We start from the raw sequence: 14,452 nt of genomic DNA, 5'->3' as shown, positions 1-14,452 counted from the left end.
CTACAGATCTTGTAGCACTGACATAACAGACAGAAAATTCAGGTCTGCCATGTTTCCAAATGACATAGGAAAATTTAGATAGTAAAAGCTCTAACTGGGGAACAGGAGGTTGAGATGGGAGCGGGTTTTTAAAATTTTTTACATTTTTTTATCATCATACTTTTTCAGTCCTGAAAAATTCCTCCCACTAGGTTGAGATGATGCCAAATTTTTAAAAAATTGACTGAATTACACAGGAAAACCGAAACAATTCTTTATAATCAAAGGAGTGTGGCAGTGTTGTGAGAGGCTCATTCTGCATTTCTGCCATTCCTTAGAGCAATGAAACTGCAGTGTTATGTGCTATTTATTAACATGAGTGGATCTGGAATTACTCTGACAACAGTTCCTTTTAAAGGGGAGTTCAACTTGCATACAACTTTGAAAAAAATCCTGTTTTAACCCTTATATTCATACTACTATAAAACCTGACTTGTACACAATGACAAGGACAGTCCAAATGCACAACGTCAAGAAGTGCCATAGTAATGTTTTGCATTCTTCACCCAAAGATCTCAAAATGATCAGAAACATTGAAGACTTAAGCTTTTCCATCTCAATACAGGAGACAGTTTACCCCTTTCTACTGCTTTTGCTTCTCAGCTATAGAGAATTACTCAACAGCAGCACATCTGTGGCAGATCTAGGTACAAATGTTATATATTCTAAATTTCAGTTCTGGTCTATGTACATCCACCCAGCAGCCTATTCGCCTTAGGTCAGGGATACAGCCTGTGAGACAGAATGTTGGAAAGACAATACCAAATCTCAGTCACACTCAGTTAAAGAGAGAAGTTCAGAAGTACTTATGATTTATGAGAGTATGACTACATATGTGGCAGATACTTCTATCACAGAAACACACAAAGATGGTTGTCTTTATGCCCATTTAATTTACCATGTAAATCATCACATTAGCCTTTGTGACCATGATCAAAACTCACAATAAACACGACCAGAGCAGGATCTTCACTTATGCTTTTGGCCAATGATGTGACTATTTATAGCATTCATAACAAAACATGTACCTTACCATGGCAACCACAGCACCCGTGTGCTACCACTGAGACAAAAAGCATTGCCTTATAGAAAAGCACTAACGAGTGTCAAATCATGCTTCCGGAACAATTTGTTTCCCAGTTTCCAAGCACATATTCCTCATCATTGATCATTATGGAACATTATTTATTGCTTTTCTCTGTTACACATTTGTCTTTTATTTTTATTTTCTTCAGAGAAGCAGAAAATGACTAGAAAAGAAAGGATGGTGGTTTCCACTGGGCAAGCCAAGCATTCCAATCTTCTATATAATTTTAAAATTTGAATTAACAAGGTTATCTGTACTAGGAAGCCCAATAAATAAGAGAAATTTGTGTTTTGAAACTTTTGTACTATAGCCTCATCTCTACTAAAGTCAGCTGAACTATGCCAATATAATCAGCTGCAGTGTTGGACATTCATCTTCAGCTATTTTTCTAATTTCTTCTACTAGGTTGTTTTAACCTTAAGTTTTTTTAGAATTCTGCTCTTCTAATCTGAGATGTCTCTAAATATTTGACATTCAGGTTCATAGTATTATGTAGTTCTGGATGTCAGAATTTGGTGAACAAGATAGAACTTTGGTATTTTTTCCCCACCTAGAATAAAACAGATCAAAAGTCAACAAATTCACTGTATTTCCTTACCTTCTTCAAGACTTCCGAATAAGTTATTATTTAGGTCAGTACTTGAAATTCAGAAAACATTCACAAGACTCTATGGATAAAAAATTCTATTCAATCAAACAGCCAAAAGACAGTGACAGTTTCCTCATCAGGGATTTGCCTTGTGATGTGGGTGAGACAGAAACTGTTCTGGGGTTGAGTATGTCCTTGCAGCAAAATCAACACAATCAGAAATATCATTCCAGACTTTGCCCCAGTTTTTACAGTCCTTCTGTTGGCTGCAACCAAAGCTGGAAGAATAAAACAAGACAATCCTGCCACTAAGTGTCTTGGCAGATTCGGCATCCAAATATTTTGCAAACTCCTCTTTGATAATAAAACTGCGACAGAGAAACGTGTCTGTCCACTGGTAACTCCCCTTTGTCCTGCTCCACTCGTACCTTTGCTTCCCTCTTGCTTCTTACCTCTGTGGTGGCTGGCTATAATTGAAATGGTATGCTAAAACATCCCTATACATGTAAATTGATGAACATGGTTTAGGCTATTGTAGGAGAACAGTAGCACGCTAACACCGTCTTTTACAGCCCATAAGAAATTTAAGGATGAACAATCTCAGTTTCAATTGAAAGATTCTATGCTTCATGAATGGGTGCCTGATAGAACAACAAAAAACAGCTACGCTGCTTTCAGCTAGTACCATTCAATCAGTACGACCTATTCACTCCTCCTGATTTATATTTTCTGTTATTCCACTGAAATCATTGGGATTACATTAAAAAAAAAATCAGTTTGAGCCTGACAGTTTCTACAAGCACCAGAATGGATTAAGATACCACATCTCCCACATGTATGAGTGCCCAGATTCATTCATTCAATAGTGCCCATGGAGGACTTCAGCATCCAGGTCCCACCAAAACAGAACATCCTAACTTATTTATGTCTATAAAGCGAAAAATTACCAGAGTTAATATACTGGTTCTTGAGCCTTAAGCAATAATTATATTATCTATGTTCTAATTCAATGGCATTGTACAAAACCTTATTCTGCAGGTGCAGTGCACCTGCACTTCTTAGCTAATGGTTTCACTCCAACTCTTCAAAAATCTCTTCCAATCCTGTGTACCTTAGAGGGATAAAGAGGCAATTATAATGTCTATGCTTCCTATTATCTTTCTGGATTATACGCACATTGTGATTGGGTACAGAGATGCTGTGAAGTTACTTCAAAAATTGTGGACTATATCATTGTTTAATACATCATCCTGCTGAAATGTAAGATTCTCAAATCAACAACCATCTTGTCATATATGGAAATCTGTCTTCTAGATACTACTATAGGACTCTCAGTATTCAATAAATTCTGCAGGACTAAAGAAAACTGAGGAAGAGTTACGCTCTCCTTTACAGATTTTACTACCATCATGAAGCTCATTGATAAAACAATATTTTCTTCTGAAATGACTGTCAGGTCCAAAGACTACAAGGAAGATGCGTGGACATTCAGAGAAAAAATAGCTTCATAGAAAAGATGTTGTCATTTCTTGGCTTGTATGCTCTTCCCTCTGGCTCTGGCATTGTAATGAAAGGAGCTGGGGTTCTTCTGGTCCTAAGTTTTTCTTGGTCAAAAAAGAGTATTGCTTCTGAGACCGTATGTTAACAACATGCAGAAGACCTCTGATGCAATATTAAGGGAATGTCTCTCCAGAAACATTTAAATTAAGACTTTATCCTTAAAAAAAGTGTCCAAGTAGCAGATAAGCTGCTCAATGGCGTCACATTCTCAGTAGCCTATAGTTGCCAAGGGGAGGAAAGAGGCAAAAAGTTTTATTGAAATACTGTGGAAATCACCAAATGAAAAATTTTGCCACAGGAAAAAAAAAATGGCCTATTGTCTTGTAAACCATTTCTGTATGGATTTCGATTTTCATTGGCTTAATTTCCTGAATTAACTGCTGTCTGACTCCTATCTTGATCAAGATTTTCAGAATAAGTTATTCATTTTCCCTTCTTCCATGACAGATGTATTAGTTGATTGTATCTCCTCTGACCTGATGGCTTGAAGTGCTATCTAGGGTTGCCACTGGGTCTTACCCATATGGCCAGGAAAGACAGGTATCTGCACACTCTTAAACTCCTTCTACTTTCCAAACTAACTCCTTTGAGATTTCCAGTCATTGACTGCAGAGCTACAGACGGAATCATCTCCCAATCAGCCCCCACACTGGGCCATTGTAAATCCATTTATAGCCTAACAGACTACTTTTGAAACTAGGTGATTGCTGATCAAATGAGGTCTCTTATTTAGGTATTTTCATACTCCTAGCCACAATTTATCATGCAAGCCAAACTGTGTCATCTGTTCCATATGTCCCTGCTGGGATCTACAATTAGGGAGAAACTGGCTACAGAATACATTTCTATTATGGAAGAAAAATAACTGTATTTCATTACACTACTAAGAAAACCTTAAATCAAAATCTTGTAAAAAACCTGAACAATGTTACCTGCTGGCCTTTTCAAAGACTGAAGAATCAGATGGGATCCAAGCAACTGGAATTCTAAACATATTAGAATTGGTCGCCTTGATAGCTAGGGGGTAAATTGTATATATCTGTAATAAAATAAGGACATTCCTCCAGAAAAGTTTGGTTTGAAAGAGTAAAGATCAACATCTGGAAGAGGCCAGGAAAACATTAAACAACTTTCTGGGTTCACCTTCATTACAACATATGTACACAAGAAAACAGAGAGAACTCTTTCTTTCTTATTACCTTCATTTTTCTTCTCCACTCCTGAGCCACATGATGATGGGGAAAATACTTATAAAAATGCAGAAAGACTTCAAATTCAAGGTCATCTTCAACACAATTTCCTGCTAGAATCTCTCGTTCTTCTTCTGTTGCAAATCTATACAATTACCACTAAAAATTATAGACTACAAAGCAATGCTACCCTACATGTGACTGATTTCTCTAAACAGTATTTTAAAATAGCAGACAGACCAACCAAACTGCAATGCCATGAAGTACACACATACAGCTAGTTACTGATTTACTTTAAGATTAAACACAGATTATTGCATCTCCCACAGAGTATTTCTATCAACTAACTGGTACTAGTTTTGCTGGAATTGAAAAAATATCCGCTATCTGGTATGGATTAGCTTGGGTAACTTCCAGTACTGTGCCATAATTCCTTGCCTTTCTGTTTGCTTAACAGAACAATCTTTGTGCTAAGAACAAAAATGGAGCCAATTTCAACTCTACTGAAAAAAAACTATCAAAAAAGATAAAGATAGAAGAAAAAGAAATTAAAAGTTCTAGGAATAGAAGTGGAAAATGGTTTAAAAAAAAGCACCTTTATAGGTATCTGTTTCAGCTTTACCATTTTTATGTTTTTATCCATCAAAAAAATTATTAATCTTTCCCTGCTTCAGTTTTTTCATCTGAAGTTGAAAAAGCATTTCTGACTTAAAGGACATGGATGTTGCGTGAATTTAAAATAGGTAGGTCAGATCCTCAGCAGATGTAAACTACTGTAGTTCCACTAAATATCATATACTAGTAACTTATTACATGTGAGTAAAGAGACAAATCCTCGCTCCAAATATAAAAGATTTCATACAATGCCATTGACTTCAGTAAAATTCTATCAGTTTACACAACTGAGGAAGCATGTGCATTCTGAAACCATAATTCCTTATGCCTACTTCAATATTTGATCAGTTTAGAACATACAGGTAATTTTTTAAAAAATTATCACAATAAGTATCTGTTCAAAGCGTGCACACTGAAATTACCAATTCTCTTCAAAATCTTTGAAAAGCCATCTGTGAGGAGTGTTTGTGGGATAGAATGGGAAAAGAGTTATATTCAAGTACACCGAAGAGCATTCTTCACATTAAGAGTACAATTTATGTTGGTAAAAACCAGTAAAAGTTAGAAACAGTAAACCAGTCACTGTTTGTAATACTGTAGCATTCAGAGACTCAAATTAATAATGAAGATCCCCTTTTAAGTAGCATAATCACATATAGAAATACAGAATTCCAAGTGGGGAACTAAGTAGACAACATGAACAAAAAGCAAAAACAATGAGATGAAAGGTCATTTAAGTTGTCTCTAAAAATATGCTAGCTCCTTGAGGACTGCATATTTAAGATTTCACCTACATCTATACAAATATAATTACTGACATGAGAAACAGATTATTTAGAAAGCAGCTGTTTTACATTATGTATTTAAAAAATATATCTGGGAGGAATTTAACAGATTTCATTGACATCAGGATTTGGCCCAGTACATTTTAATAAACTATAAGCCTGCAGTACCATTCACACAGCAATCGTTTTCCGGAGAATTGATAACAAATACAGTTGACAATGTAATAAACTTTCTTTAAAGGTATAAAAATGCAGCTAACACAACCTATGATTTCTGGAGCACCACAGCCCATGAGTGTTTTACAAGATTAGAATAAACGATTCTCTCACTAGTTGTGGTCTGTTACTTTGCCATCACTGGGGCGTGTACACAAAAGGAGGCTTTGGCTTCGATTGCACATTCTGTAATCCTATAAAATCACTATAAAATAGGAAGGTCATTCATTTTTTAAAGATCACAGATTATTTGTTGTATAACCTCCCTCAGCCCCAACTTTGCATTCAATTATGACAAACTAAACAAAGGAGGAAGAATAAAAACAATACTTAGTTGTATATAAAATATTGTATATTGATGCTGAGACACATTGACTGTTTGCACTACAATGCTCTAAAGGACATATTAAAATGTGATGTAGCTGTGTCTCCTACGTATCTTCACTAGCAATATTGAGGTCTTTCTCGTGTTTCATACTGAGCCTTAAAGTATACTGTGTGATAATGATCCATTCTGCACATCTACCACGCTAAGGAGAGACTGGCTACTTGTAAGTACTGTCAGTCTCAAGAAAGATGCTAGTCAGCAGGAGATTCAGAAATCTAAATTTAAAAATTTGTCGTGATATAGGACTAACAGCTAGCAATTGCTTCACACCAGGGACTCTCTTGGGACATTACTCTAAGCAAAGTGCCTAAGCTTTAAATGAAAACAAAATCAAAATCTTATCACTAAAACTGTCTGCATGTTAGCAATTTTCAAAGAAAGGCGTTTTACAGAGTACCATATAGTAAATTAGTACATGAAAGGCCAAGCCACTAAATATTCTCATCTTGCAGAACTTATTGTTACTCCCCCTACACCCTCAAACTAAGTGTTCAAACTTAACACATAGCAGCATGCAGTTTCCACAAGGAGGAAACCCACATGGAAATACTACAAAATATCAAAACGTCTCATTTATTGTTACATTTTGAGATCTTGGCCCTTATATACAGTCTCCCTAATCCTAACACATGATGCAACAAATGTCACTGGGGAAAGAATTATCAGGAATTTCTATTCTCTTTGTTTTTCTGAGCTGGTGTCTGCATGGTAGCAAGGAAAGGGACAGTGATCTAGCTGAGTTAAATAACATATCTGAAAATTAGACTGCTAAACGGATAGCCTGAGACAAAGAAAATCCGGCTTTTCTAAGAGACACAGTTTGTGTAGTTCTTATTGTCCCAAGAGACACGATGTTAGAGTATGTAGTTGTTCAAAATTAGCTAACCTAGAAAACGCCTACTGTTAAAACTTGATTAAGTGAACTGAAAGCACAAGACTGGTTCTTCATAGTGAAAGCTGCCATTACATCAATAGGAAATGTAGCTCATTATTCTGGACTCTAAAAAGAATTCACAAATGGCCGGTTAACAAGGTCCACTGGTACAAAGACTTCGTACTCCAGGCTTTCTGCTCATTAAAAAGCGTATTTCAGAGGGCAAATGAAGAGAGAAAATCTGGAAAGATCGAAGAAGGATGAAGCCTTTTTGATTACAGGGTTTGATGTATCTTTTGGTCAATACATAGCAGTTGATCATGTATTTGATAAAGGACACAATACATCTTAGTTCTGGCTAATAATAAAGTTGGCAGGTGTATATTTACTTGGGGACAAAGCAGCAAGACACCTATGATACTAAGGAGCTCATACATTTACAATACTTGCAGATAAATCACTTCTTTCATAGCGAGGGGCTTTTTCTTATAGTTAAAAAAAGGCATGCGATAATGCTCAGAATAAATGAAGATCTCATGAAAGTGAGATGTAAAATAACAGAACTATCATTCAGTTGCATTGCAGAGGACTACAAAAGTCAAGATTTCTGGGTTCTACTGCCAAGGTCTGTGATCCCTTGCATTTAACCAAGTTTCTGTTTCTCCACCTGTAGAACTACAAAACCATCCTTACAGGGAAATTGAAGGCTCAACAACTTCAGAGATATAAGTTATCATTGGGTTCTCAAGAACTTACTGGTTATCGTCACAGCTGAGTCACAGTAATCACCCAAGTACGCACCAAGCAGGTGGTAAAATGCTAGGTAATTCAACTGATCTCATTTATCCTTCATTCAGTTCATTAGAGTAAGGCCCAAAAAAGCCACTGTGATTAACTGAGTCATGTATAATGCAGCTGCATCAAACCTGGGACTTCATAGTGAACTAGTGGATCTTGGTGTGAAATTTTGGCCATAACTTCAAGGAATAGAAGGTCTGAGATTCTTGAATGAAGACTGAGGCAAAGTGCCAAATACAGCTGTTATTTGCAACTGCTAATACTATTCAAACAAAATGAGTGCATTGAAATTTATTATTTCTTTCACATTTTCTTACATCTCCAAAGCAGGAGCAAAAGTGATGATGATGAATCAGATGTATTCTGAAGGTAAAAAAGTCAAGATACTACAAGTTACGGAATGCCATGGGCATGCCTTGCTATGCCATATCTGCATTTCTAAAGCTGATTTCTACCCTAAGAGGCTCTTGAGGGAGAACTTTGAGTTAGATTTAAGGTGCTTTATCTGTTTTTACTTTGAATTTTTCTATTCGCTTCAACAACGGACATCGAAGATAAGGTCTAGCTATGGATTTTGATTCAGTGATGTGAATTAACTCTAGCGCTCCCCTTTACGGATGTCAACCTCTGATCCACACACAAAGGCACTGGACTTAATTGGGAGGCTTTTAGAGGACTCCTACCTTATTCAAGTGAAAATTTCTTCATACAGTGAATACATGGACATTAATGTACATGAGCAGCTAAGTGCATCAGCATAGTTTTCCTAATGAAAATGTTCTCTGTTGCTTGCAATCATTAGGTAAATTTGTACAAAACCCAGTAAGATTTAAAGTTGATAAATAATTATTTTGAAAACTGGTTGTTTGAAGGTGGTAGATTCTCTATCAGTTTGAGGAATGTTACTTGGCTGTCCTCATGCGACAGAGGTAATTCGTGAACTAGGCTTGCATGAAACAATCTCAACATGTTATTAGACATGCAATTACAATTGTCACAAAAATTAATTTACTATATTATTTGATCAAAATTCTTCAAAACAAACAGACCCCCAAACATATACCGAAAAACAGAACTGATAAAAAATTTTAATCTGTATCTCAACTCTCTACAGAGAATATCTCTTTTTTTCTTTTAAAATGTTAATAGGAAGAAGATGACCACGACATGGATCTCCAAGTCAATTATTTTCTTGGTTATTAGAAGACTACAATTTTCAAAACTGAAGCCCCATTCCTGCATGAAAAACCTTACAAGGGTGACTGGGATGCAAAGACTGAATCCAACTTCCACTGCATTCAATGGGAAAAATTCCATTGACTTCAGTGTGCCTTGGATAAGAGCCCTGGCTGTGGGGTTTGATCCTTTTTACTTGCCGGTGACTTTGAAAGACTCTTTGTTTCTTGGTTTTGATTTTCTCTGGAAAAATTCAAGAGTTTGAAGGCAGGTGGGAGAGTCTGGCCCAAGAATGGGGGCATGGTCACTTCATGGACCTTAAGCACATAGTGGCCTGAAAAAGATAAGGGAAAGTTGGGAATTAAACATTTCAAATGGGGAAAGAGTAAAGCAAAACCTCCTCCAAACAAAACAGTTTCAGTACACAAACAGGGAGAAGTGACAGGAAGAAAATTTACAAGCAGAAATATTAAAACAACGTACAAAAAAAGTTGTACAATTCCAATGCCAAATGCTGTTATATCTGCTAAATCACAAACAGAAGACAACTGTAATCATTGAGTAGACAGCATGACGATTTGTGCTACCAATTAGGACTGTCATTTATTAGCATATACAATAATCTCCCAAGACAATATACAGTTAAAACAGCAAAGACACCTCAATGGTAATTTAAACAGTGATTTATGATAATATAGGATTTTAATAATAGCTGGTGTATCTGTAGTTTACTTTCTATCAAAAGCTCTCAGGTAATAAAAACAATAGGCCAAGTCCCATAAGCATGTATAAATGTACTCTCCTTTATGCATATGAACAGCATTAATAGCTCCTATGGGACTATTCATCTATGTAGAATTAGATGAGTACCAATATATACAACTCCCATGAAAAGCTGCCATGACTGTGCAAGACTAACACAAACAGGCCACCAAACCACTACAAGATTTGTAATAATAAGAAAAGTAGTGAATAGAGAAAGTTCAGCTGAGGACTCTTACGAAAATGGCCCTAGACTCTCTAACATCCATGCATACCAGATGTACGAGTTCAAAATCTTCTAGAAAATAATGACAGCCTTCAAAACACTGACAAATAGACAAGACTACAATCATTGTTCTGCCTTAGCAGATGGAAGGCTAAACTCAAATAATAGACATGCATGATGGTTGTGTAGTGTAAAGAGCCATAGCTGGAAAGTCTGAAAATCAAAGTAGATCTTAGACAATGGAAATCATTTTAAAGGAATACTGCTTTCCCCCACAGAATGAGATTGAAAAACAAGAAATAGTGCCACACCTCTGAAATAAATGTTTTAAAGATACTACATACATTGCAATTACACTAGAAAAAAAAAAATCCTAACTTACAGATTGATCAATCTCTGACCCTGAAGTCTCTTCACCTGCAAATCTTTAATGAGACTTCAGGCTGCAGCTTTTCGTGCTAGTTCTGAATTATGAACAGAAAAGGAATTTCTTATAGGAACCTATGAATCTGTGGGATGCCAAGTAAAACAATCTAACATCTCCTAAAACTCAACATCTCCTCCCTGTATTATGTGTTTCTTTGCTTTACCCTGTGCATATAAAAAGGATCAAAATATAGGGTATTTACTATGCACCTTACGGAAAGTATCTGCTAGCTGCTCTATTTCTGGTGTATTATGTTATCTAGACGATAGTCTTTTTAAATACCTGTAAGCCATATACAGATAGATCTTGAACTACCACACATTCTGTACGTTCTGGAGAGATAAATAGAAGTGCAGATTGTTTTTTCTCCAGTATTTTTTAAAGCTAACATAGTAATTTAAATTTTTAAATCTGAACTGTTTCTAATTACAGGGGTTTGGGGTTTCTTTGTTTGCTTGGGGGGGGGGTTAAGAGTGTAAAAGCTCCTATAACTGGTAAGCAGGAAGACAAAAGGAAATTAGGATCCCTCAGATTAGACAGAAATGTTTTAAACCTTTAAAGAAGTAAAACTGAATGGAATCCATGAATGAATTACTATAGCTCTGAGTAATCAATTCCAATCACTATTAATAATATAACTTTCCCTTCAAAGAATTACTTTCACCTTATAAAGTCAAAGCTTGTAACCTCCTTAATCTTTAATAGAGCTTGCAACAATTACTATAAGGCATAGAGGATCTACAAATTGGAAGCCCTGTGCAATTATCTCTTTTTCCAACAGACTCTTTTGACGATCATAAATAACACTAAAATTACCATAAAAATTAATAGCACTACAGTTAAAGAAAATCATTATGTAAAGGTTTATGAATTTTGCAGCCATTAATAGACATAAGTTAATGAGCCATAGGCTTTCCAGAATATGATATCAGATATTTTTCCACCAATGAAACTTTCAGAGTTCCAAATCCTTCAGAGGTCACCAACTTCAAAAATAGAATAGAAAGTTACTGTTTAATACTAATGTGAGTAAAAATGAAACAGAAGTATTATAGCAAGTATCATGCGTGGCAATTCGAACAATCTAATAAAACAAGATAAGGAAATCTACCTTGTCAACAGCTTGGAATGAAGAAAGACAAAACTGGAATATTCAAGATGAATAAGATGCATTTTGAACACTCTGCATATTTTAAATTGACATGTATGCAGATTCATAGCTTTAAGCTAGAAGGGAAAATTAGGATCAGGGCTTATAGACACCAATTGATGGAGAAATTTATCATGCCCCTTGGAAACATGTTCCAAAAAAGGTTATTTTAAGAACACACATTTGACAACAGCAAAGCAAGCTGATCTTCCATTCCATTACTCTTATGCTGTATGCATGGGATGCTTCAAGCTCACAGTAATAAAAATATCAAGGAAGCACGACTCCTATGATAACAATGGTCTTTGTTTTTGTCAGTCATGTTTTTAAAGAAACAGCAAATATCTTGAGTTTTTAAAACAACTAATAAAACTCGCTGCAGCACAAGAAACAAGTATACATCATCCATTTTAAAGAAATGAAAGGTTGGGTTTTTTTTTTTTAATGTTTTCCCTCCAGTCAGGAGATAATAATATTTCCCCTTGGACAGTAACTGCCAATTTTATGACTTAAAGTAGGTACAACCTCACTAGCATAACTCAGTGACATTATTTGATGTGAACTGATGATCCGGACCTAGTGGACAGCACTGCTTCTCCTGTTCCCTCTGTAGCCTTTAGAACAAGCATTTAGTCACACTTTCTCACACTACTGCCATGTACTTATTTTCAAAGTAAACTTCGACAAAAGCTTTCTTCCATATGTGACTTTGCTTTTTGGTGTTGTAACAGCAGGAGACTGAAGGTTCCCACAATCTTGTTTATAACCATGTATAAGATAAATATAATGGTTTTAGAGAATATCAGAAACTACAGAATGAAATGAAAAGTAGCACACAAAACTGTCAGATACATGTTAGACACTTAATCAAGACACTAAAGGTAAATGTTTTGAAAGAAAAACTTCTAGGAAAATTTGACTGACTTTCTTTACTAATCCTAGAAGTAATTTAAGGATTGACACAATCTTCATGATCAATACATTCAGTCCTGAAATTATACTATAAATCAGCTTCTACAGCTTTTCAGTTGATGAATATGATAATACAGAAAAGATCTTTACCTTGTAATGTCTCAGAATTCTTTGTGAAGTGCTGATCCTTTTGTAACTTGTATTCTTTGGATGTCATGTGAGATCTAAAGATTAGAATAAATATATTGTTACTACCAATAATGACGCTTACTTACATGTTGATGAGAGTTTGGTGTTACTAGCTCATAAGACAATTCAAGACACTTCCTCCTGTAAAATGTTTTGTACTGTTCACTGTAACGTGAAATACTTGGCCACTTTCAAAACGATGTCGCAAACAAGCTTCAAATCCTTTAGGCTGAATTTTCAAAAGCATTCAGTATCCTGAAGCCACGCTGCCTTCTTTGTCAAAATAAGCAATATTACCAATTGATGTAACTGTTTTAAAAGGTATAAACGTATTTGTGAGATAAAAAAAATTATACTTCAAAAATTATAAATAAGGAAGTGTCTAACAAGTGCTACCCGAGTCACAGTCACGACCATGTTACACCATAGACTACAAAGCCGCTTATAAAAATAGCGTACATGTTATTCACGTCTTATAGTATACATGTTGATACTTTAGCGTATGAAACTCCTTGCACATAAGAAAGCTTAAAACATTGAAAAAAGCTAGTATTTAAGTAATTATCCTTGTATTTTGTAAAAATAAACACTTCTCACTACTGATGAGCAATGAAAATGAAAAAGATTATCTCTTCTACCATTTATTCACTTCTTTCCTACTTGAAAGTTACTAGGACATACATAACTTAAAGCACACAATAGCATGATTATCAGGAAGGTACTTAATTGTGTGCTTATGTCCCATAAAAAAAAGACCGATACAGTGACAATACATTGTACTTCGTGGGGAGCTGGATTTAAAGGAGATTATGTGCTTAACTTTTTATTTAACAGCATTTCAACATCATCGTTGAAAACTCTTGGCAATTAAAAGATTTTGATCCTAGAGGAAAAAGCCTCAAGACTGTTCTATAAGACGATATGAGATAGTATAGAATGGTATTTTAAAAAAATATAAATAATTTTGAGTTTCACTATTGAATGCAGGTGATGAGTAAGAATCACATACAAGTAAGCATAAAATGGTTTATACGACCTAGTTACCTTGTTAGACTCAGAATTACAATTACGAAAAATCAGATACTGCATCTTAAACATACTTATATCTTCAAATTTTACATGTACTTTTTTTATTAATGGTAAAACACTAAAGACAAAAGATAAAAACGGCTTCACTTTAAAGGGTGGGGGTGGGGGAAGTAAAAAAAATATACATCCCAAGAGTCGAGTTAAAGATTCAGAAGTCAGGCAAGGAGGGAAAAGGAAGATAAATAATTTAGCACTAAGCATAACTAAAGCCTGTCAGTCTGCCAACTTTAAGAGAAATAAAAAGGTTTACAAGGATCCTGAGAGTTTTTACAGAACCTCTAGGGTTTTGAAAAAATAAAACCAGAACAAGAAAAGAGTTCTGAAGTATTCCGCATAAATAGATTTTAAAGACACTGATTAGACTGTGAGAATAATGGTAT

The 14,452-nt window shown here is 35.3% G+C and overlaps 1 protein-coding gene across 12 annotated transcripts in view; it reads right to left on the bottom strand.

Annotated features, from left to right (window-relative positions):
* Positions 1-14,452, bottom strand: part of LOC128143959 (uncharacterized) — a 184,971-nt gene that overhangs the window by 116,152 nt on the left and 54,367 nt on the right. For 5 of the 12 annotated variants that reach the window (XM_052792092.1, XM_052792091.1, XM_052792095.1 and 2 more), the window contains exons 9-10: positions 12,945-13,018; positions 913-9,651 (exon numbers count right to left, since the gene is read on the bottom strand). In XM_052792092.1, coding sequence (XP_052648052.1) covers positions 9,464-9,651; positions 12,945-13,018 — 262 coding nt within the window. In that variant the 3' untranslated portion in view covers positions 913-9,463. Of the gene's footprint in view, positions 1-912; positions 9,652-12,944; positions 13,019-14,452 lie in introns of those variants that run through there. The other 7 variants (XR_008235937.1, XR_008235938.1, XR_008235942.1 and 4 more) reach the window with 3 other exon arrangements.

Source organism: Harpia harpyja, chromosome 7 (genome assembly GCF_026419915.1).
Source record: "Harpia harpyja isolate bHarHar1 chromosome 7, bHarHar1 primary haplotype, whole genome shotgun sequence".
Lineage (NCBI taxonomy): Eukaryota > Metazoa > Chordata > Aves > Accipitriformes > Accipitridae > Harpia > Harpia harpyja.
Note: the sequence above shows the minus strand (reverse complement) of the source record. Positions and strands in the feature narration are given on the sequence as shown.